Source organism: Leucoraja erinacea, chromosome 31 (assembly GCF_028641065.1).
Source record: "Leucoraja erinacea ecotype New England chromosome 31, Leri_hhj_1, whole genome shotgun sequence".
Lineage (NCBI taxonomy): Eukaryota > Metazoa > Chordata > Chondrichthyes > Rajiformes > Rajidae > Leucoraja > Leucoraja erinaceus.
Window position 1 is genome coordinate 9,738,545 of NC_073407.1, and position 21,312 is coordinate 9,759,856.

A 21,312-nucleotide genomic window follows, 5' to 3' on the forward strand; every position below is an offset into this window, starting at 1 on the left:
CAAAATACAATAGATATTGCAGATTTATCAGCCTTATAGGCAGATACGAAAGTGGGGTTTAAGAGGCTTTTAAATAGGCACATGGATACGCAGGAAATGAAGGGATATGGATCACGTGCAGGCAGAGGAGATTAGTTTAACTTTCCGTCATGGTCGGCATGAATGTTAGGGGCCAAAGGGCCTGTTCCTGTGCTGTACTGTCCCATGTCTTGTAACATTATTGTATAATATATAGTTTCCAATGTTGCACATTTCCTACTCAACCCCATCCCATATGACATGAATTGAAAGTACTTTTACCCTAAGCTTTGTGTAAGAAAGGCAATGACAGATACACATTTTAATTGACAAATAATTTTATTGTTATGCATGCAAATACATTCAAGTACTGCAAACTGTCCCATCAATCATCTTTCAAACACTGAAATTCATGATACTCTATTCTAGTGTACATCCCAAGCTATTAGCTCTGCAGTTCAGTACTACAGCGAACAAGGTTTTGTACACAGAATGCAAACTTTGCTATCCAGTATCACAAAACTAATCCATTACAGACCCAAATGGCCTAGCATTCATATTCCATTCTATTCCTAAAACAAAAAAATAGGATAATGGATTACCAACAATTTGGAAGTCAAATTGAAATTAACAAATGGAATAGAATTTATTCCCTATTTAATTTACAGAGCATTTTCTTAAAAATTATACATTTTAAATAAGCCAAGTAGGTGTAGTAAAAATGACCATTAAATCCATCTTATTGATGGTGCCTCCTTTATACATGACGGTGTACCATCTTAAATTTCATTTACAATTCAATCGAACAATAGATTTGCAAAGAAAATGTCTAATACAGACGTAAAATATTCACACACCAGCTCCACAATTGGTTGTACAATTGACAAAACAGGCCTCTTTTCCCAACTTTTCCAGCTAAGCAATTTTTCTAAAAAACGTCATTTTGCAGCAAGAAAACTTTTGTCCTCTCATAACTTCCAGGGAAAAGAATATGCAAAACGGCATAAATGCAGACCGCAAATGCTGCAAGCTAACCACAATGCTTCAAGTGGCTGTACAGTGGGCACGTGTAGTACAAAGAAGAACCATGTGTGTTGTATCACAACTACAGTATAATGTACTTTTTTGTGCCCAGCTAAGGAACTGCATGCATTTCCATGCCTTTGATTAACCGAGGCCTTCACTGAATAGGTTAATGGGATATGTGCAGGTGACCAAATTCTTTAAGTAATTCTTGGACCCATGCAGCAGTAACTGCACAGGAGAGAATTCCACCTTCGAAATAAAAACTAACGCTGGTGAACCTCAAAATTATAATTCGTTCTCACTGTTAACGTGCATTATTTGTTTAAAATAAAACAACCAGTTTCCCCAAACCCCTCCAGCAGAACACAACCAAGCTTTATTTTTTTTGGTAAAAGTATGCAACTTTAAACTCGAACAAAAGTTAAAGTACTAATTAATTTGTGTGATATTTATTCACCCTCAATCTTCTGTAGATGTTACTTGTAGTTTTGTAGCATAGAGGGTTATTATTTCCATGAGGACTGCGATTTAAAAAAAAAAAAGCTAGTCAAATAATCCTGGGCTTCTGTTACATCTTGGTCATCTTCAGGTATTAGCAAAACTAGTAACATGTGGAAATACCTCAAAATTAACACAATTTAAGAAGTGATCCATATGTTTAGTCTCTGGATTCCTACAAGTGGTGGTGGTTGTGGTAAAGGGGGAGGGAGGGAAGAATGGGAATGTTGGTGGGAGAGCTCTCATAAAATTAGGTTGTCGAGGAATCAGGTTGTCGTGTTGGTGAAAATGTATCTAACAGGACCAGCTTGCTACCTACCATTCGAGGAATAAAGCAACCATTTCCAATTCACTGATGCCCCTAGGTGGCAGGGAATATGTATTACAGCAATAATTGATTTTTTACTCCAAGGCTAGTTCATTTCTCGAGGAAAATGTGGACCAAAATAACTCCGGCAGGGATAACAAAGCACGTTTAAACCACCCTTGCTTCTATATTTGCGGGTCTATCAGTGATTTGGAGCTTGGCCCATATTTTCCATTACCTATGCCTGAGTTTAGTCCTTCCTGCGAGAAAGCCTCACACACAGAGTTAAAACTTTTATTATTTGTGAAAAATAAATAGATTGCTCAATTAGGCATTTACCTGTTACAGCAACAAAGCAACTATTATTTATAATTAACACATCCATAAGCAATAATCAGTAATGTGTGCAACTCTGGTGGTTACTGAGTATTTGAGTTATGAAGACTTTCAAATCTGTTTATTGATAATGTATCTAGACAGCTAAACTAAAACTGGAAATTTTAGATGAAAATACAACACGTATCACTGGGAAACATTGTTTTTCTTACAGAAAATTTACATTGAATATTGTTCCTATGCTACTTATGTTCATGACTTACACCAGCTGCTAAATGCATGGTGCATGTTTTGGTTTATGTGAATTCACATCATTCTGAGCAGCTTTGGTTGAAAATTAAATGACTGCATTGGAGGAGAGTTTGCAAAATGGTTTGCAGTTGCTTTAGATTGCTTATTATCAGCTATCATGCCAGCATCCAGATCTTAAAATTTCTGCATGTCCAGACGTGGACTAAAACAATATAATCAAAGATTGATATTTCAGACTAAAATAGGTGCATAGATCCCAAAATCTAAGCTTCAGTATAGAATACTGAGCATGGAGGCCCACAAAAAATCTAAATGGACAATATCACTCCTTCATTACAAAAACCGATATAAATCCTATTATAAATAGGAAAAGATTTCATGGTGCTGCCTAATGGAATCATAAACATCAAGCAGCAATCTGTCTCATCACTCTGTGCAATTAACCTCCAGAAAAAAAGTCAACCCTCAGGCAAGTGCACAAAACTTTTCTTTAAAAACTCCGACACTTTGTTGTGGTATTATGTAGCATTTTAACAACTCCGATGACCAAAAACATGATCTTGCAGAAGTTGTTGCCCAGCAGAACACCTCCTTTGCAGCTACCTGGTGAAAATCATGCTTAGTTTAAAATATCCCAGTACGATTTTCAGAACAATCAACTTCACAGAAGTCATCAACAACCAAATCTCAAAATGTAAAAGCAAAAACAGTAGTTCAACAGAGATAGAGACTGGAGGGCACTGTTAAATTAAGCCAATAGCCAACAGCAAACTTGCAGAAAAGAACTTACATGAAACAGCTTTTTTTTATTATTTTTTTAAGTGTAGGAATCGCTAACACACTGCTAACAATTGCTGTTTAATTTGCAATGGTTTGATCCAAAACACACAAAGTTAACAAGATGAACACAGACTAGAAAAATCAAAAGAATTGTTTAAAAAAAAAACTAATCTTTTATCATCTTTTCCAAACAAATGCTCTAGTTACTCCCTCCAAAAAAAAAAATGCTGGTCTTAGTTATGTAAACTAAGCCAATTTAACTTCTCAAAGAACTGGAATATAAATTTAATTATAAAGTAGATCATTTAATGAATAGAGGAGAGCCAGAGAGCTTTTCTGTTTTTCTTCAGTTAAGCAATTACTCAGAAGTGCATGTTTAAAAAAAAGCTATGAAGTTAAAACAAACATAATGCCCTTAACTTCTTAAATCTCACAGCTGCAAATTATTGTAAACAATATTAAAATATTTCCACTGTCAGTGCCCAGGGATTATATAATAAATCCATCACTCTCCCAGAATCCAGTGAACGTGCAAAGTGGCAGAGATAAATTATCCCCAAGTTTAAACAAAACATCATGATTATTGCAGATCGCATCACCTTCAAATACAACTATTACCATTTTTTTGGTATTTACTTTTGATCAAATGGAGGACGTTTACATGAACTGGATTGTGTGAGGCAGGACTTTGGATTGCTCAAATTTATTACAGTACTTTTAGACACTTGTAGCAATATATTGAACCATTATGAAGAAAGTACACAGTGCAAGCCATCAGAAGTTCTTAGGCGAGTTAGGGCAGGAAAGAGGCCAGTAAGTACACTGGCTTATCATTCAGTGCAAACACCACACAATGCAGGAGTTCCAAAATAAAGTCTTCACCTTGCTCAGTGCACACCACATATAGCGTCAGGAAAAATCAGAATCGTTCTGTAAAACAATTAAAAATACTACATATACAACTATGACCTACTCTATCAAAATCACTGTCGTACTTATGAAAACCAATTGTAGAGATGTCTTCTGTCATAATTTAACATTGGCAATCAAGCAACTCTAAATTCATGGCTTATCACAGGGAATTAGTATCTGGGTACTAATTGTTGAGGAATTCAGGAATCAAAACCTCTATAACAACATAAAGGATTGAGGCAGGAACTAATGAGCTGGGAACAATTTGCAATTTTGTCTTTGGTGTGCTTTTGGGGAGAGGGCAGAAGTGGTAGTTCCACTACTTGCTCTTCAGTATCTGCAGCTGGTCAGTGTGCTCCATACAAACTACAAAGTACAGCGATATCAAATTAACTTCCCATTACTACTAATCTTAGCACTAATGGATATATTTGCATTCTATGAGCATGAAGAAATGTCTTTAAGTGTAAAATGACTGATTTCTTTTTATACTTTAGATGCTTAGTGTGAATCATTAGTACAAAGAACGAGGAAAGCATTTGGTCACGAAGCACAAGGCAAAATAATGCAGGTGCTATAAACTTGAAGTACAAACTATATATGTTGGAAAAGCTCAAATCGGTCGGTAATAGTGAAGAGAGCAAGGAGATAACTCAGTTACTGAAAATGTTAATTCTATTTCTCTCTCCACAGATGCATTCTGATCGGAGTATATCCAGCTCGAAGCCATTTAATTACTACTTTAACCAGTGTGTAGTTGATGCTCGGCAGATATTCAGATTCATCCTAAGGCACAACTTGACTATTCAATGTGACTATAACACATTGCTTCAGTATTACCACCCCAATTTTTAACATTTCATGTATAGAAATAACCTAAACACTAAGCTAGAGACATTTCCAGGGTGAATCTTTTGTTCATATTGTAGCCCACAGAATTTATTGGATACTATATTTTGAAACTCTAATTATGCATTTAAAAAAGCTGAAAAGCATCCTCCTTCCACCGTCTAATAAAACAAGTTCTTAATAAAAGTGCAACAATGCCATGAATACATCTTACAATAACAGCTCAAAAATACAGTTTTCCAAGCCATTACCTTCTTACAATTTTGTGTGAATTGTACACAAAGGTTTATAAATAAATTGAAGAGGAGGTAAAATTATGGTTAATTTTCACCAGGTGTGTTGCTGCAATGCCCTGCTGGTCAACAACTGAGTTGTTTACGTTCCACATTAGCCATTGTGAATAAGAACGGCTAGATTAATGCACTGGCTCACAACAGACTCATAAAAGGCTGCATTAAAGCATTAAGTAGAATAATGTCCAAATCCCAAGGTTCACTGGAATTTAAACTAGTGTCTGACTAAAGTTAATTGTACTGTCAAAATGGTTAATGCTAGAGGGCTTTTATAGTATCAAAAAAGTCCACAGGAATTTGATGCCCTCACATTGTTCTTTAAAAAAATACATAATATAATATGTACACAAGAAATGTGTTATATATTATATTATATAGAAAGCAAAATTAATTGCTTTTAGGTGTTGGTGCAAACGCAGACTGCTTCAGCTCCCATTAACTAGAGCCTCGCCATTAGTTGTCACATTCATATCTTCTGCTAGCTTGACTGCAGATGTTTTCAGGGCCAAGTTATTGATGCTGAAGGAAGAAGTCACAGCGGGGGCGGTAATGAAGCCAACCGAGGCTGTGATGGGCTGGTTAAAGCCAGATGTCATAGGCATCATCTTCTGTTCCTCCCTATCATAAAAGGAAAAAATAAATTAAAAAAGCTCATTAAAACAAACAGTGTTGTGTTGATTTAGGATGCTGAACTTGCATTTTTCATCCTCGTCTCTAAAAACAGTAAAACAAACCACACAAGGAAAAACGGAGAACAAGGAGCCGGAAAAGGCCCCTAATTCCTGTCCTGTATTCAACTCCTCATCCATGCCTGTTCCCCATTATCCTCAGTTCCCCAATATTTTTTAATATTTATCTTTCTCCACTTTAATATATTTAATGATCTGGCCTCAATGGCCCTCAGGAAGAGAACTTCAGAAATTTGCAACAGAGAAATTCCTATGTACCTCATTTTTAAATTACGTCCATGAGCGGAAAAGACTGCAAAAGGTTGTGACCACTGCCCTGTCCATCACCGGCTTTGACCTCCCCACCATCGAAGGGATCTATTGAATTCGCTGCCTCAAAAATGCAGCCAACATCATCAAACACCCACACCATCATGGCCGCACACTCATTTCACCATTGCCATCGGGAAGAAGGTACAGGAGCCTGAAAACTGTAATGTCCAAGTTCAGGAACAGCTGCTTCCCTACAGCCATTAGGCTATTAAACACGACAACAAATAAGCTCTGAACTGCAACAGACTATTATTGTTATTGCACTATATTTGTTATTTATTGAGTATGTGTGCATGTGTGTACACACACTGAACTTTATTTCTTCTCCCGTTATTCTGTTGTGCTGCAGCAAGTAAGAATTTCATTGTCCTATCTGGGACATATGACAATAAAACACTCTTGACTCATGACTTGTCTTGATTTGAAGCTACTGGCCTCTTACTTTGAAGCTGTGTTCTCTTGTTTAAAGCCCCCTAGGATCTTTAGATGTTTGAATAAACGTATCCATTATTTTAAATACCGAGGAACACGGGCCCAAAATGTTTAGCCTTTCTTGGTAGGCCAATCTTTGATTCCAGCAATCACAGTGCCCTCTATAATGTTTGGGACAAAGACCCATCATTTATTTATTTATTTGCCTCTGTACTCCACAATTTGAGATTTGTAATAGAAAAAAAAATCACATGTGGTTAAAGTGCACACTGTCAGATTTTATTAAGGCCATTTTCATACATTTTGGTTTCACCATGTAGAAATTACAGCTGTGTTTATACATAGTCCCTCCATTTCAGGGCACCATGATGTTTGGGACACATGGCTTCACAGGTGTTTGTAATTGCTCACGTGTGTTTAATTGCCTTCATAATGCATGTATAAGAGAGCTCTCAACACCTAGTCTTTCCTCCAGTCTTTCCGTCACCTGGAGTACAAAGGCAAATAAACAAATGATGGGTCTTTGTCCCAAACATTGTGGAAGGCACTGTAGCTTAGCAAATCTTCTCCCAATGTTACGCATGCCCAACTTTTGTGTTCTATATATTTGAATGAGCTCCCATAATATTTGATGTACATACACAGAGCTGCCAACTCTCACACATTGAGCGCGAGACTCACGCATTTTGCCCAATTCTCTCGCTCTGTTGTGAGAAATTCTGTGATCAACGAGAATTTCAAAACTAATATCAATTGCTTGTCAAGACAGCAGCATTCTTATTCTCTGTTATTCTCACTTGACCGAACTGTCACACACCTCCAAACCATGTCTCCATGCAAATTTACATTGAAAGACACGGACCCGGCAGAGAATGAGTGTCACCCAGTACAACAGATAAGGCCATGTCGTGCTCCCGGTGTCAGTCGGAATTTAAGGATTTGGGGGAAGCGGCTGACATGAGCGAGGATGAGACGCTGCTGTGCTCTGAGCAACCTGGTCGTGGATGTTGGAGAGCCGAGGCGGAGGGAGAGATGGAAGCAGAAGCAGAGGTGGGGGCAGATGCGGACGGGGAGCCGGGGCTGGCGAGTATTTGCAGGGCTTGCGAATCGCTTGCTGCAGTTCCGGCCATGGAGCAGCCTCAGTGCAAGAGTCCCGGGTCGTCGGAGGCATCGGAAGCTTTGCGCTACGGCCGTGAGAGTCTCTGTGCCAAATTCGCCCTGGTGACCGGCATGGACCAAGTGCACCTCGGTGCATCCTGGAGGACAAACAGTGGCTGCTGTAAGTATGTACCAAGCACTGGGTAGAAGAGGTGGAAGATAATGGCCTTCAAATGGGGTTGGTTGGAGAAAGCATCCTGTTTGCCTGCTAGATTTTTACTTACTGTAGCTGCAGGAAAAAAGTTCCCGATGTTGGGGGAGTTCAGAACCAGGGGTTACAGTTTAAGGATAAGGGGTCGGCCATTTAGGACTGAGATGAGGACAAACTTTTTTCACCCAGAGAGTTGTGAATCTGTGGAATTCTCTGCCACAGAAGGCAGTGGAGGCCAATACACTGGATGTTTTCAAGAGAGAGTTACATTTAGCTCTTGGTGCTAGCGAAATCAAGGGATGCGAGGGAAAAACAGGAAAGAGGTACTGATTTTAGATGAACAGCCATGATCATATTGAATGGCTGTGCTGGCTCGAAGGGCCGAATGGCTTATCCCTGCACCTATTTTCTATGTTTCTATGCTTGAGCATATGGCAATAAAACTTGACCACTTGATTTTGAAGCATTCATGCATGGTGGAGGTATAATGTAGTCATAGAGTGATACAGTGTGAAAACAGGCCTTTAGCCCAACTTGCCCACACCCGCCAACATGTCCCAGCTACGCTACCTGCTTTTGGTCCATATCCTTCCAAACCTGTCCTATCCATGTATCAGTCTAACTGTTTCTTAAATGTTGGGATAGTCCCTGCCTCAACTACCTCCTCTGGCAGCTTGTTCCATACACCCACCACCCTTTGTGTGGAAAAAGTTATCCCTTAAAAATTTACCTCTTAAAATACTTTAAACAAAAAACATTGAAATCACAGTTCTACAATGCATTAAAACATGATTTTAATACATCAACTTTCAAAAAGCACCCCTCCCCCACTCGGTCACTCCACTGCCTCGCCGGGTACCCCCAAGGCCTGTGATCAGTGAGCGCTCAGCCCCCCTACTTTCAAAAATGCTCTGCGGCCCCTGGTTCAGACAGAGAGCACTGCCAGATGTGAGCGGGGAACGGAGGCCAGTTATCCATGATGTCTGGATCCCAATGCTCAGCGCTTTAGTGAGTTGGTTAATGTTATTGATTTGTAATTAGCCTGTTTTGTAATTAGTTGACAAAATCTTGATTTATGAATCCGGAATATCCAGGGGGATGGGATAAGTTTAATATTAAAATGACATGCAAGGTGTCAGGCTGTCTGTCACAACATACAGCCCCGATAACCCATTATTTCCTTCAGTTAAATATTGGTAAGGTAGCACTATTGTCATTTGACACTCAACTATTATGTTTGTTTACCTCACTGACTATTTCTAAGCCCCCCCCACCCCCAAATTCCTTTGACAGGTTGAATAGAAATGTCCCCAATCTCATTATTTTATTAATTGAACACGTAGATGAACACCCTCAAGGAGTGTAATCAGATGGAAACCAATTCAGATGCAATGTTTAAGAGCTTGTTCAAAAAGGGGCATATTTTAAAGGAGTAACAGAGATACTTGCAGGGGAATGTGCGAGGAGGTTATTATTTGTCTTTAGTTTTAGCTTGAACCAGGACATCTGAAGATTCAAAGTTTAATATAGTAATTGTGCTGATACTGACTCCAACCACGAAAAGGCACTGTGCAAGTGCAATAAATGGTGCATGATGTTGTGATCTTCACTTAAGTATCAGAATAAGAGTTAAGCAGATAGTGGGATATGTGTAATCATATTTTGAGTACATGCCCCAAGCTGAGCATTACAAAGCCCCACTGCTCCAGGGAACCAGGTCCATATTGCCTTGAGTTTGAGTGTTGTCTGTGGGGATTTTGCGTTTTCTCTCCACTGTTAATGGGGTTTCCCCTGGGCTTCAGTTTCCTCCCATATCTCAAATATTGTTAGGTTAATTGGTTACTGTAAGTAGCCACTTAGCATTGGCGAATGGCAAAAACAATGAAAAGGAAGTTGACGGACATGGGAAAATGAATGCCATGGTGCGATGGGAAATGAGGGCATGCCATTGACGGGATGGTTCCGTTTCACTGTTGTTGCATATTTTTCTGAATGGTTTTCAGACTTCTCCCATTGTATCCAAAATGTCAAATGTATTTAATGAAATAAAATTGGAAAACGTCATAACTTTTGAGTCTTACTTGATCGCAATTTGCTCTGCAATCCTGCGGCCCTGCTCCTCCTGCTCTTTACCTTGGTGTTTATGATGTCCATTTTCAGACATTACGTCAATAGTCAGATCACCTTGAGAGCCGATAACTAGAACATCCTATGAATACACAGGAACGATGTGGAATTAAGCCTAGTATCAACTTTTATCCAATAAAGTTTTACAGCAACAGATATCACAAAATATTCCAGTCTATCACACAGAAATATTTTTGCTCCAATGTCTTTCACTAAGCTTGCAAGTATAACCTTTTACAAAATGAAAATCATTTGTTGGTCTTCTCCACCAACTCAGGATTCAGAATATATAAACTCATAAAATACAAAATGACGGAGGAACTTGGGTCAGACGGCATTCAGTCTGAAGAAGAGTCTTGACCCAAAACATCATTTGTTCATTGCCCTCCAGGAATCCTGCTTGTCCCACTGAATACCTCCAGAATTGTGTCCTTTGTTCAAGATTCCTGCATTTTGTCTCTTATCTCTATTCAGCAGAACATGTTTGGTTAACGGTGACCCAAAATTCCAAACAGTATGGGATTTATTTGAAAACTTAAGAGTTACTCTGATGGTTCCTTCAAAATTTTGAGCATACTATAATATAAAATACTAGAATGTAAAACATAGAACTACACAGCACAAGAAGAGGTGCTTCTGCTCACAATGACTATGCAGAACATGATGCAAACTTAAACAAATCTCCTTTGCCTACATATGATCCTTATCCCTACTTTCCCTGCATTTCCATGTGTCTGTCTAAAAGCATTTTGTAAACAACCATTTAAAAGCCTTTTAAATGCGACTCTTGTATCTGCCACCATCACCAACCTTGGAAGCTTGTTCCAGATACCTACCATCACTATATAAACAATTTATCCCGTACTGCTCATTTAAACTTTGTCCCTCTCAACTTAAAGCTATGCCCTCTAGTCTTTAACATTTCCATCCTGGGAAAAAAGGTTCTGATTATCTACACCTCTCATCATTTCATATCAGGTCTCCCCTCAGGTATTGGTTTATTATTGTCGTGCACCGAGGTGCAATGAAAAGCTTTGTGTGCTATCCAGTCAAATCATACTATACACAAGTACAATCAAGCCGTAAACATTGACGACTGCATCAGGGCTACCTCCCACACCCATGCAGAACTCATGGACTTCATTAACTTCAATACTAATTTCCATCCTGCACTCAAATTTACTTAGGTCATCTCCGACATCTCCCCATCATTTCTTGATCTCACCGTCTCCATCACACGAGAGATATCTATTATAAACCCTCTGACTCCCACAGCTATCTGGACTACACTTCTTCCCACCCTGCCACCTGTAAAGACTCTATCCCCTATTTCCGACTCCTCCATCTACAATGCATGTGCGCCCGAGATGAGGTGTTTTGCACCAGGATTTCTGACATTTCCTTATTCTTTAGGGATCGGGAGTTCCCCTTGTCCATCATAGATGAGGCCTTCACAAGGGTCTCAGTATTCCGCAGCTCTGCTCTTGCTCCCCCTCCCCCCAGTCACAACAGGGACAGTCCCCCTGAATGCTGTAGATTCAGGTCCCATTTTGTGGATTTAAGTGTAAAGATGTATGTATAACCATATAACAATTACAGCACGGAAACAGGCCATCTCGGCCCTTCTAGTCTGTGCCGAACACGTATTCTCCCCTAGTTCCATCTACCTGCACTCAGACCATAACCCTCCATTCCTTTCCCATTCAAATATAACTATCCAATTTATTTTTAAATGATAAAATCGAACCTGCCTCCACCACCTTCACTGGAAGCTCATTCCACACAGCTACTACTCTCTGAGTAAAGAAGTTCCCCCTCATGTTACCCCTAAACTTCTGTCCCTTAATTCTCATCATGTCCTCTTGTTTGAATCTTCCCTACTCTCGGTGGGAAAAGCTTATCCACGTCAGCTCTGTCTATCCCTCTCATCATTTTAAAGACCTCTATCAAGTCCCCCCTTAACCTTCTGCGCTCCAAAGAATAAAGACCTAACTTGTTCAACCTTTCTCTGTAACTTAGTTGCTGAAACCCAGGCAACATTCTAGTAAATCTCCTCTGTACTCTCTCTATTTTGTTGACATCCTTCCTATAATTAGGCGACCAAAATTGTACACCATGCTCCAGAATTGGCCTCACCAATGCCTTGTACAATTTTAACATTACATCCCAACTTCTATACTCAATGCTCTGATTTATAAAGACCAGCACACCAAAAGCTTTCTTTACCACCCTATCTACATGAGATTCCACCTTCAGGGAACTGTGCACAGTTATTCCTAGATCCCTCTGTTCAACTGCATTCCTCAATTCACTACCATTTACCATGTACGTCCTATTATGATTTGTCCTGCCAAGATGTAGCACCTCACACTTATCAGCATTAAACTCCATCTGCCATCTTTCAGCCCACTCTTCCAACTGGCCTAAATCTCTCTGTAGACTTTGAAAATCTACTTCATTATCCACAATGAAGGCTCACGTGCATTTTCAGTTGAGACTTTAAAGCCACTCCCCCTCTCAGGTGGAAGTAAATTACAGCACAATTTCAATGGAGTGAGATGTTGGGTCAGAATGGGAGGAGGGTGAGGGTATTTCTCTGGTGGGCCGGCCTACGTCTAATCCTTCAATTAGTATCACTAAAGATCACCATGCTGGTTATGACTTTTATACAAATTAACAACTAATTAAAACTGCACTGGCTACTACACTTCACTGGCTGTGAGGCAAGGTGTAACATCATTATTAGGTGCTGTATATTTAACTGCTCCGTTCCTTACCTCTATTCCTTCATCTTGATCCACGTCAGTTTCCAAAGCGGAAAGCTCCAATTCTATATCTTGATCATCTGCAGAAACCTCTGTAAATTCCCTCTATTAGTAAGCAAACAAATTTATGATTGCCTGCCTGGCACCGGCAGGAGAACTGACCACAAGTATTCACATATAGCAAGGTGTGAAATATTTTATAATATGATATTTATCGTGTTTTAATCTTATTAATTATGAGGCATTTAATGTAACAGTATATTTAACCACAAATGTCAGTAGCAGGTATAAAGGTCCTGAAGAAGTGTCACTCCATGGAACACCTTTATTTAAAAGTTGTTGGAATTTAAAAAATTGACTAGATATTTTGTACACTGATCAGATCACATCTGGGCACTAACTTTATCAAGGCCTTGAAATGGCCTCAAATTATGGACAAATGCAGCCTCAAGTTATGGACAAGCTCCAGAAACATTACGAGAGCACCGTGTACAGTCTTGTCGCCGCTACACCAGAAGTGTGATGAAACTGGAGATGGTTCAGGAGAAGAATGACAAGTTATTGTCTGGGCCGGAGAATTTTAGAAATGAGGAAAGATTGACTGGTTGGGAATTGTTTCCTTTGGAATAAAGCAGGCCAAGACAGAAGTGCAAATGCATAAACCAAACTAAGCCGAGACAGAGTGATCAGAGGGTGGGTAAGAACTAGGAGATACAGATAAATGGTGGAAGGATTAGAGGGCAGATGGCAATATTGAATTTGCTTAAAGAGAAAGGGAGGGGGAGGGGGACAGGGGCAGGAACTTATTCCACAAACAGGCGGAAGCGTTAATCTCAAGTGACTGTGGTATTTTAATGCCACAACTACAAATCTACACACTGAAAGTCTAGATGTGGGAAAAGCCTGAATAATATGAATATGACAGTTGAACATCCATTTCTAGGACCATAAACCTCGATGATATATGTACTACGCAAGGTCGACAGCAGATCAAAGATATTTAGGATGATAAAAAGAGGGATATTTTAATCTGGAAAGCTGCATCTGGCCTCTACACAAGGGGTCGTAAATGTAACAGCAAAATTATTTAAACTCCTTTTACTTGCTTCAGCCGCAAGTATGAACATTTCATTTTTATTACGATAATAAATAAACCACTTCCTATTGATTCTCTATGTTCTGGATTACAGCACAAAAGAACAAGTAGAACAAATGTCAGAAGAACAAATTGTTGCTGTCAAGAGTAAATGGTCAAGGGACAAATACATTCACGTCCCTTCTTTGCGTCGTGCAAAGTGTAACAAAGTAAAAATGGAATCAAAATTCTGTAGCAGAGCTTTGTTTGAATGTGTAGAAAGGAACTGCAGATGCTGGTATATATCAAAGATAGGCACAAAGTGCTGGAGTAACTCAACAGGTTAGATGGCATATTTGGAGAAAAAGGATGGGTAATGTTTCAGGTCAGACCCTTCTTCATGCTGGACATTTCGGGTTGGGACCTTTCTTCAAACTGAAGAAGGGTCCCGACCAGAAACATCACCCAGGGGCGTAGCAGTAGAGCTACTGCCTTACAGCGCCAGAGACCTGGGTTAGATCTTGCCTATGGGTGCTTGTCTGTCCAGCGATTGTACGTTCTCCCAGGGACCTGCGTGGGTTTTCTCCGAGATCTTTGGTTTCCTCCCACACTCCAATGGCGTACAGGTTTGCCTTGGTATAAATGTAAAATTGTCCCTAGTGTGTGTAGGGTAGCGTTAATTTGCGGCGATTGCTGGCCAGTGCGGACTCGGTGGGCCGAAGGGCCAGTTTCCGCGTGGTATCTCTAAACTGAAACAAAATCACCCATCCTTTTTTCCCCCAGAGATGCTGCCTGACCCACAGAGTTACTCCAGCACTTTGTGTCTATCTTTGTTAGAATGGTGTGTGCAAAATGGGCCAATAACTTAAAAAAAAACCAGAAATCATTGGATAGTTCTGTTCCACAAGTTGATTGGTCGGTTTACATTTTAGCAATGATGTGCATCAGTCACCGATCCAGGAACTTTTCAGTTATTTCTAAGCAAACACTTTGACCATAAAACTAACTGCATCCAGGAAGAACCATTTACAGTGCCCTCCATAATGTTTGGGACAAAGACCCATCATTTATTTATTTGTCTCTGTACTCCACAATTTGAGATTTGTAATAGAAATCACACGTGGTTAAAGTGCACATTGTCAGATTTTTTTGATTAAAAAAAAAAAAAAATTTAAGAGTATTTTTATACATTTTGGTTTCACCATGTAGAAATTACGGCTGCGTTTATACATCGCCCCCCCCCCCCCATTTCAGGACACCATAATGTTTAGGACACATGGCCTCACAGGTGTTTGTAATTGCTCAGCTGTGTTTAAATGCCTCCTTAATGCAGTTATAAGAGAGCTCTCAGCACCTTGTCTTTCCTCTAGTCTTTCCATCACCTTTGGAAACATTTATTGCTGTTTATCAACATGATGACCAAAGTTGTGCCAATGAAAGTCATATAAGCCATTATGAGACCGAGAAACAAGAATAAAATTGTTAGAGAATCAGCAACACCTTAGGCTTACCAACATCAACTGTTTCGAACATCATTAAGAAGAGAGTACCGGTGAGCTTACAAATCGCCAAGAAATTGGCAGGCCAAGGGAAACCTCCATAGCTGATGACAGAAGAATTCTCTCTATAATAAAGAAAAATCCCCAAACACCTGTCTGACAGATTAGAAACACTCTTCAGGAGTCAGGTGTGGATTTGTCAATGACCACTGTCCGCTGAAGACTTCATGAACAGAAATACAGAGGCTACACTGCAAAATGCAAACCACTAGTTAGCCGCAAAAATAGGATGGCCAGGTTACAATTTGCCAAGAAGTACTTAAAAGAGCAACCACAGTTCTGGAAAAGTGTTTTGTGGACAGATGAGATGAAGACTAACTTATATCAGAGTGACTGCAAGAGCAAATTATGGAGGAGAGAAGGAACTGCCCAAGATCCAAAGCTTACCACCTCATCTGTGAAACACGGTGGTGGGGGTGTTATGGCCTGGGCATGTATGGCTGCTGAAGCTACTGCCTCACTTATCTTCATTGATAATGGTATTAGCATAATGAATTCTGATGTGCTTAGACACATCATATCTGCTCAAGTTCAAACAAATGCCTCAAAATGCATTGGCCGGCAGTTCATTCTACAGCAAGACAATAATCCCAAACATACTGCTCAAGCAACAAAGGAGTTTGTCAACGCTAAAAAATGGCCAATTCTTGAGTGGCCAAGTCAATCACCTGATCTGATTGAACATGCCTTTTATATGCTGAAGAGAAAACTGAAGGGGATTAGCCCCCAAAACAAGCATAAGCTAAAGATGGCTGCAATACAGGCCTGGCAGAGCATCACCAGAGAAGACACCCATCAACTAGTGATGTCCATGAATCGTGGACTTCAAGCAGTCATTGCATGCAAAGGATATGCAACAAAATACTAAACATAACCACTTCCATTTACATGACATTGCTGTGTCCCAAACATTATGGTGCCCTGAAATTGGGGGGGGGGGGGGGGAACAGCCCAATGTATAAACACTGCTGTAATTTCTACATGGTGAAACCAAAATGTATAAAAATACCCTTTATTAAAATCTGACAATGTGCACTTTAACCACATGTGATTTTTCTATTACAAATCTCAAATTGTGGAGTACAGAGGCAAATAAATAAATAATGGACCTTTGTCAGAAACATTCTGGAGGGCAATGTAAGTGGCATTACACATGTACTGTAGAACAGATCATTAAAATGTGATATTTAAAATGAATAGCAAAACAAAGACCACAATTCTCCGGAGGAAAATGATACATTATAAATCCACACAAACATACTTTTTTTGACATAATTATAATGGCAAATTCTTTCCTAATAATGAACACATTTCAAGGAAGTGATTACATCTTAAGAATTTTATGAATAAGGGGTAAGCCATTTAGAACGGAGACGAGGAAACACTTTTGCTCACAGAGAGTTGTGAGTGCGGAATTCTCTGCCTCAGGTGGAGGCCGGTTCTCTGGATACTTTCAAGAGAGAGCTAGATAGGGCTCTTAAAGATAGCGGAGTCAGGGGATATGGGGAGAAGGCAGGAACGGGGTACTGATTGGGGATGATCAGCCATGATCACATTGAACGGCGGTGCTGTCTCGAAGGGACGAATGGCCTACTCCTGCACCTATTGTCTATTGTCTATCTGAAGTTATCCCATGTACAATAATAATTCTAGAATCTAAATTAGCAAGTGATTTCATGCAGAGGAATTCTAAGATGTAAATTTCAAGATCGTGGCTATTACTTCCTTACCTGGTGTAGTTCAACATTTAATTGATCTCCACCATTAGGATGTTGCCTATGGACAGATATATCCATCAATCTGTTCCTGCAAAAGTAAATATCAAATATGAACCAAAGTCTTCAATAATACTAACCAGCTGCATCATATACTGGAGGTACGATGGGTTCAAGAGCATAACACACAATTTTCAACATGACCAAATAAAAAAGGTGCAAAAAACCCATGATCTTCTTAACGTCATGGAGTTCTTGCACAACTCCTAAGTGTAGTGTAGTAGAATTATGGGAAAAGTATTCTGCCCAGCTTCCCGAAGGAAACCTTAAAAGTTGCAAAAATATTTAAGACATACCATTTTATTTCTGAATTTATGTCTTCATTGAAGCATAGAATGGACGTCAAGTTACCAAGTGAATCAATGATTAGTTTCAATACATTGTACAAACTGTTTGATACAAAATTTTGAAAGTTAGTTGTTTCAAATTTGTCAGATTAAAAAACTTTTATTGAGAGGTGCTAATCCATATCACAGAAAGCATACATATACACCACTCAACAATGTTAATTTGTGAAAGAAAACAATATCACAAGGGAAAGCCACAATGCATATATCTGAAAGATCTGTAGTAATGCAATTAATTAAAGCCTGATCAAAATCAGATGAGTATTTTTCCACTTAAGGATACTCCTGTGTGCCACAAACAGCCTGTTTTTTCTATCATGACAGCAAATCATACCCAGACTCTCAATAACAATAAAAGTGGACAATGTCAAAAATATCAACCTAAAAAGACTCTAGTTTATTAATAATTTACTAAATAATAAATACAATTTTTGAGAGCATGATTGATGGATCCCTCACCCACATCTCCATTTTGTTCTCACTTCACCTCCCCTATGACCAAAGGGAGATGGAGCACCATAGGTCTTAATCTTTCAGCCCATGCACCTCTGCATTCAGCACATCATACTTTGATATTTCTGCCAGCTACAACTTGATCCTACCACATCTACCCCTTCCCGCCAATTTCTGCTTTACGCAAGGACTACTCTCACCATAATTACCTGGGTTTCTGATCTTTCCCCTTCCCCAAACACTTCCCTCTGCAACCATAACATGTGTAAAGCTTGACCCACCTCCTCCCTTATCACCATCCAGGGACCCAAACAGCCCTCCAGATGAGGCAGAGATTCATATGCACTTTCTGCAACCTTGTCTTTTGCATTCGGTGCTCTCGACGTGATCTCCTCTACATTGGTGAGTATAAATGTGGATAGGCAAGCGGTTTGCTGAGTACCTGCTCTGTGTCCCCCCATGGACGCCTGGAGCTCCTTGTTTTACACCATTTTAATTCCCCTCCCCATTTCCACACTGACTTGTCTGTCCTCTGCCGTCTCCTATCTAAACGACTAAACGTAAAGTGGAGGATCAGAACCTCATATTCCAGGTCGTTTACAAATCAAAGACATGAACACTGAACTCTCATTTATGGTTCTCTGTCTCTTTTGCTCTCCTAATGTACCCAGATCCTTCCACACACTTTGTTCCAACCTCTGCTTCCCTCTCCCCAGCCGTCTATAGTACAGTTTTTCTCCTCTACCCCACCTCTACCTTCTGCCCATCACCCACACACTCCTCCAAAAAGGTTCCGTCCTCTGTTGTTTGCTTCCATGCTCCATGTCCCTTTCCCATCAGATTCCATCATTCCAAGTCTCTGCCCATCATTCTCATTTGCTAGCTCCATCCTTCCCGACTCTACCTTCCTCTACTCCTTGCCAGCACTTGCCTCCCCCCCCCGCCCACACCAAATTTAATCGGCAATCTACTCTTTCAGTCCAGTTGAAGGATAGCATTAACTGTCTATTTCCCTCCACATATACTGCCTGATTCTTCGAGTTCCTGCAGCAGTTTGTTTTTTACACCATTTTTATGGCAAATTTTCATACAAATTCACACAAATTTACCATCAGATGTGTTCCTCCATTATTTCCAAAGTCATCCAAATTTGTGTGGGTGAAAGTGAGAAAAGAGAAAAAGGAAAAGGGAAAATACCCAATTACTGCTTTCCGTTTTGAAACCACCGATATATTTCAGTGTTTCTTGACAAAGATGCTCATCATTATTCCATCTAGTACCCACACAGGGAGAATAATTACTGCACTATAATTTACATCCAAACCAAAAAGATTGGATGTATAGTATGGAAAATTGTTACAAGTTCTCCTATGCATTATGAATAAGGCTACTTTTTACAATAAGGGTTTTGAAACAAGGCTTTTAGAAGTCAAATAAGTTATTTAAAATGCCTATAAACCTTTTATTAAAAAAGGTGTGGCATTTTAAAAACAAAGTGATCACATATTCATTCACAAGTTAAAGTGGCAATATGAAAGACAAAATAGACATCATTTATATTAACTGTATTTCAGGGTACCTGTTTAAGTATTGACCAGTAGTGGAATTTGATCCATATGAAAGGACTTGAGAACTCCAGCTACTAGAATCAGCGTGACTCACATGCGGACTATAGTCTGTGAAAAAGATGCAAATTTCACCAACATGTACATAGTTTTTTTAATCTATCAGAAATCCATGGTTGACCTCTCAAAACAATGCAATATAAAAAGGGAAAATGTTTGAAATACTCAGCATGCCAAGTCACATTTGTTGGATTTGTTTCAGAACACAAATCAAAAAGCGTAACACAGAAACAGGCCCTTTGGCCCACAATGTCTGTGTCAAACATGATGTCAAATTAAATGAATCTCCTCTCCCTACACGATCTATACCCCTCCATTCTTTGCATAATCTATGTGCCTATCTAGAAGCCTCTTAAAAGCCGCTATTGTATCTGCCTACACAACCATCCCTGCCAGCGTGTTCCAGACACACACACGTCACTCTGTGTAAAAAAGAGTTGCCTGACACATCTCCTTTAAACTATCACCTTAAAGCAATGCTCTCTAGTCTTTGATATTTCCACCCTGGGGAAAAAGGTTCCGATTGCCTACTCTATCTATCTATACCTCGTAATGTTATGTACTTCTCACATCTCTCCTCTTAACCTCTGGTCTTCCAGAGAAAATAATACAAGTCTGTTCAACCTCACATCATAGCTAATATAGCACCCTCCATAATGTTTGGGACAAAGACCAGTCATTTATTCATTTGCCTCTGTGCTCCACAATTTGAGATTTGTAATAGAAAAATATCACATGTGGTTAAAGTGCATATTGTCAGATTTTAATAAAGGCCATTTCAATACATTTTGGTTTCATCATGTACAAATTACAGCTGTGTTTATACATAGTCCCCCCATTTCAGGGCACCATAATGCTTGTGACAAAGCAATGTCATGTAAATGAAAGTAGTCATGTTTAGTATTTTGTAGCATATCCTTTGCATGCAATAACTGCTGAAGTCTGCGATTCATGGACATCACCAGTTGCTGGGTGTCATCTCTGGTGATGCTCTGCCAGACCTGTATTGCAGCCATAATTAGGTTATGCTTGTTTTGGGGGCTAGTCCCCTTCAGTTTTCTCTTCAGCTTATAAAAGACATGCTCAATTGGGTTCAGATCGGGTGATTGACATGGCCACTGAAGAATTCACCATTGTTTAGCTTTGAAAAACTCCTTTGTTGCTTTAGTAGTGTTTGGGATCATTGTCTTGCTGTAGAATGAACCGCCGGCCAATGAGTTTTGAGGCATTTGTTTGAACTTGAGCAGATAGGATGGGTCTATACATTTCAGAATTCATTATGCTATTACCATCAGCAGTTGTATAATCAATCAGTGAGCCAGTACCTTCAGCAGCCATATATGCCCAGGCCATAACACCCCCACCACCGGGTTGCACAGATGAGGTGGTATGCTTTGGATCTTGGGCAGTTCCATCTCTCCTCCATACTTTGCTCTTGCTATCACTCTGATATGTTAATCTTTGTTTCATCTGTCTACAAGATCTTTTTCCAGAACTGTGGTTACTCTTTTAAGCACTTATTGGCAAACCGTAAACTGACAATCCTATTTTTGCGACTAACTAGTGGTTTACA

At 39.6% G+C, this 21,312-nt stretch overlaps 1 protein-coding gene across 6 annotated transcripts in view; it reads right to left on the reverse strand.

Moving 5' to 3' along the window:
* Window positions 1-338: 338 nt before the first annotated feature.
* Window positions 339-21,312, reverse strand: part of rc3h2 (ring finger and CCCH-type domains 2) — a 101,099-nt gene continuing 80,125 nt past the window's right edge. For 4 of the 6 annotated variants that reach the window (XM_055659886.1, XM_055659885.1, XM_055659884.1 and 1 more), the window contains 5 exons: window positions 19,694-19,790; window positions 17,270-17,345; window positions 12,918-13,010; window positions 10,095-10,222; window positions 339-5,889 (listed from right to left, as the gene is read on the reverse strand). In XM_055659886.1, the coding sequence (XP_055515861.1) occupies window positions 5,697-5,889; window positions 10,095-10,222; window positions 12,918-13,010; window positions 17,270-17,345; window positions 19,694-19,790 (587 nt within the window). In that variant the 3' untranslated portion in view covers window positions 339-5,696. Of the gene's footprint in view, window positions 5,890-10,094; window positions 10,223-12,917; window positions 13,011-17,269; window positions 17,346-19,693; window positions 19,791-21,312 lie in introns of those variants that run through there. The other 2 variants (XM_055659887.1, XR_008725948.1) reach the window with 2 other exon arrangements.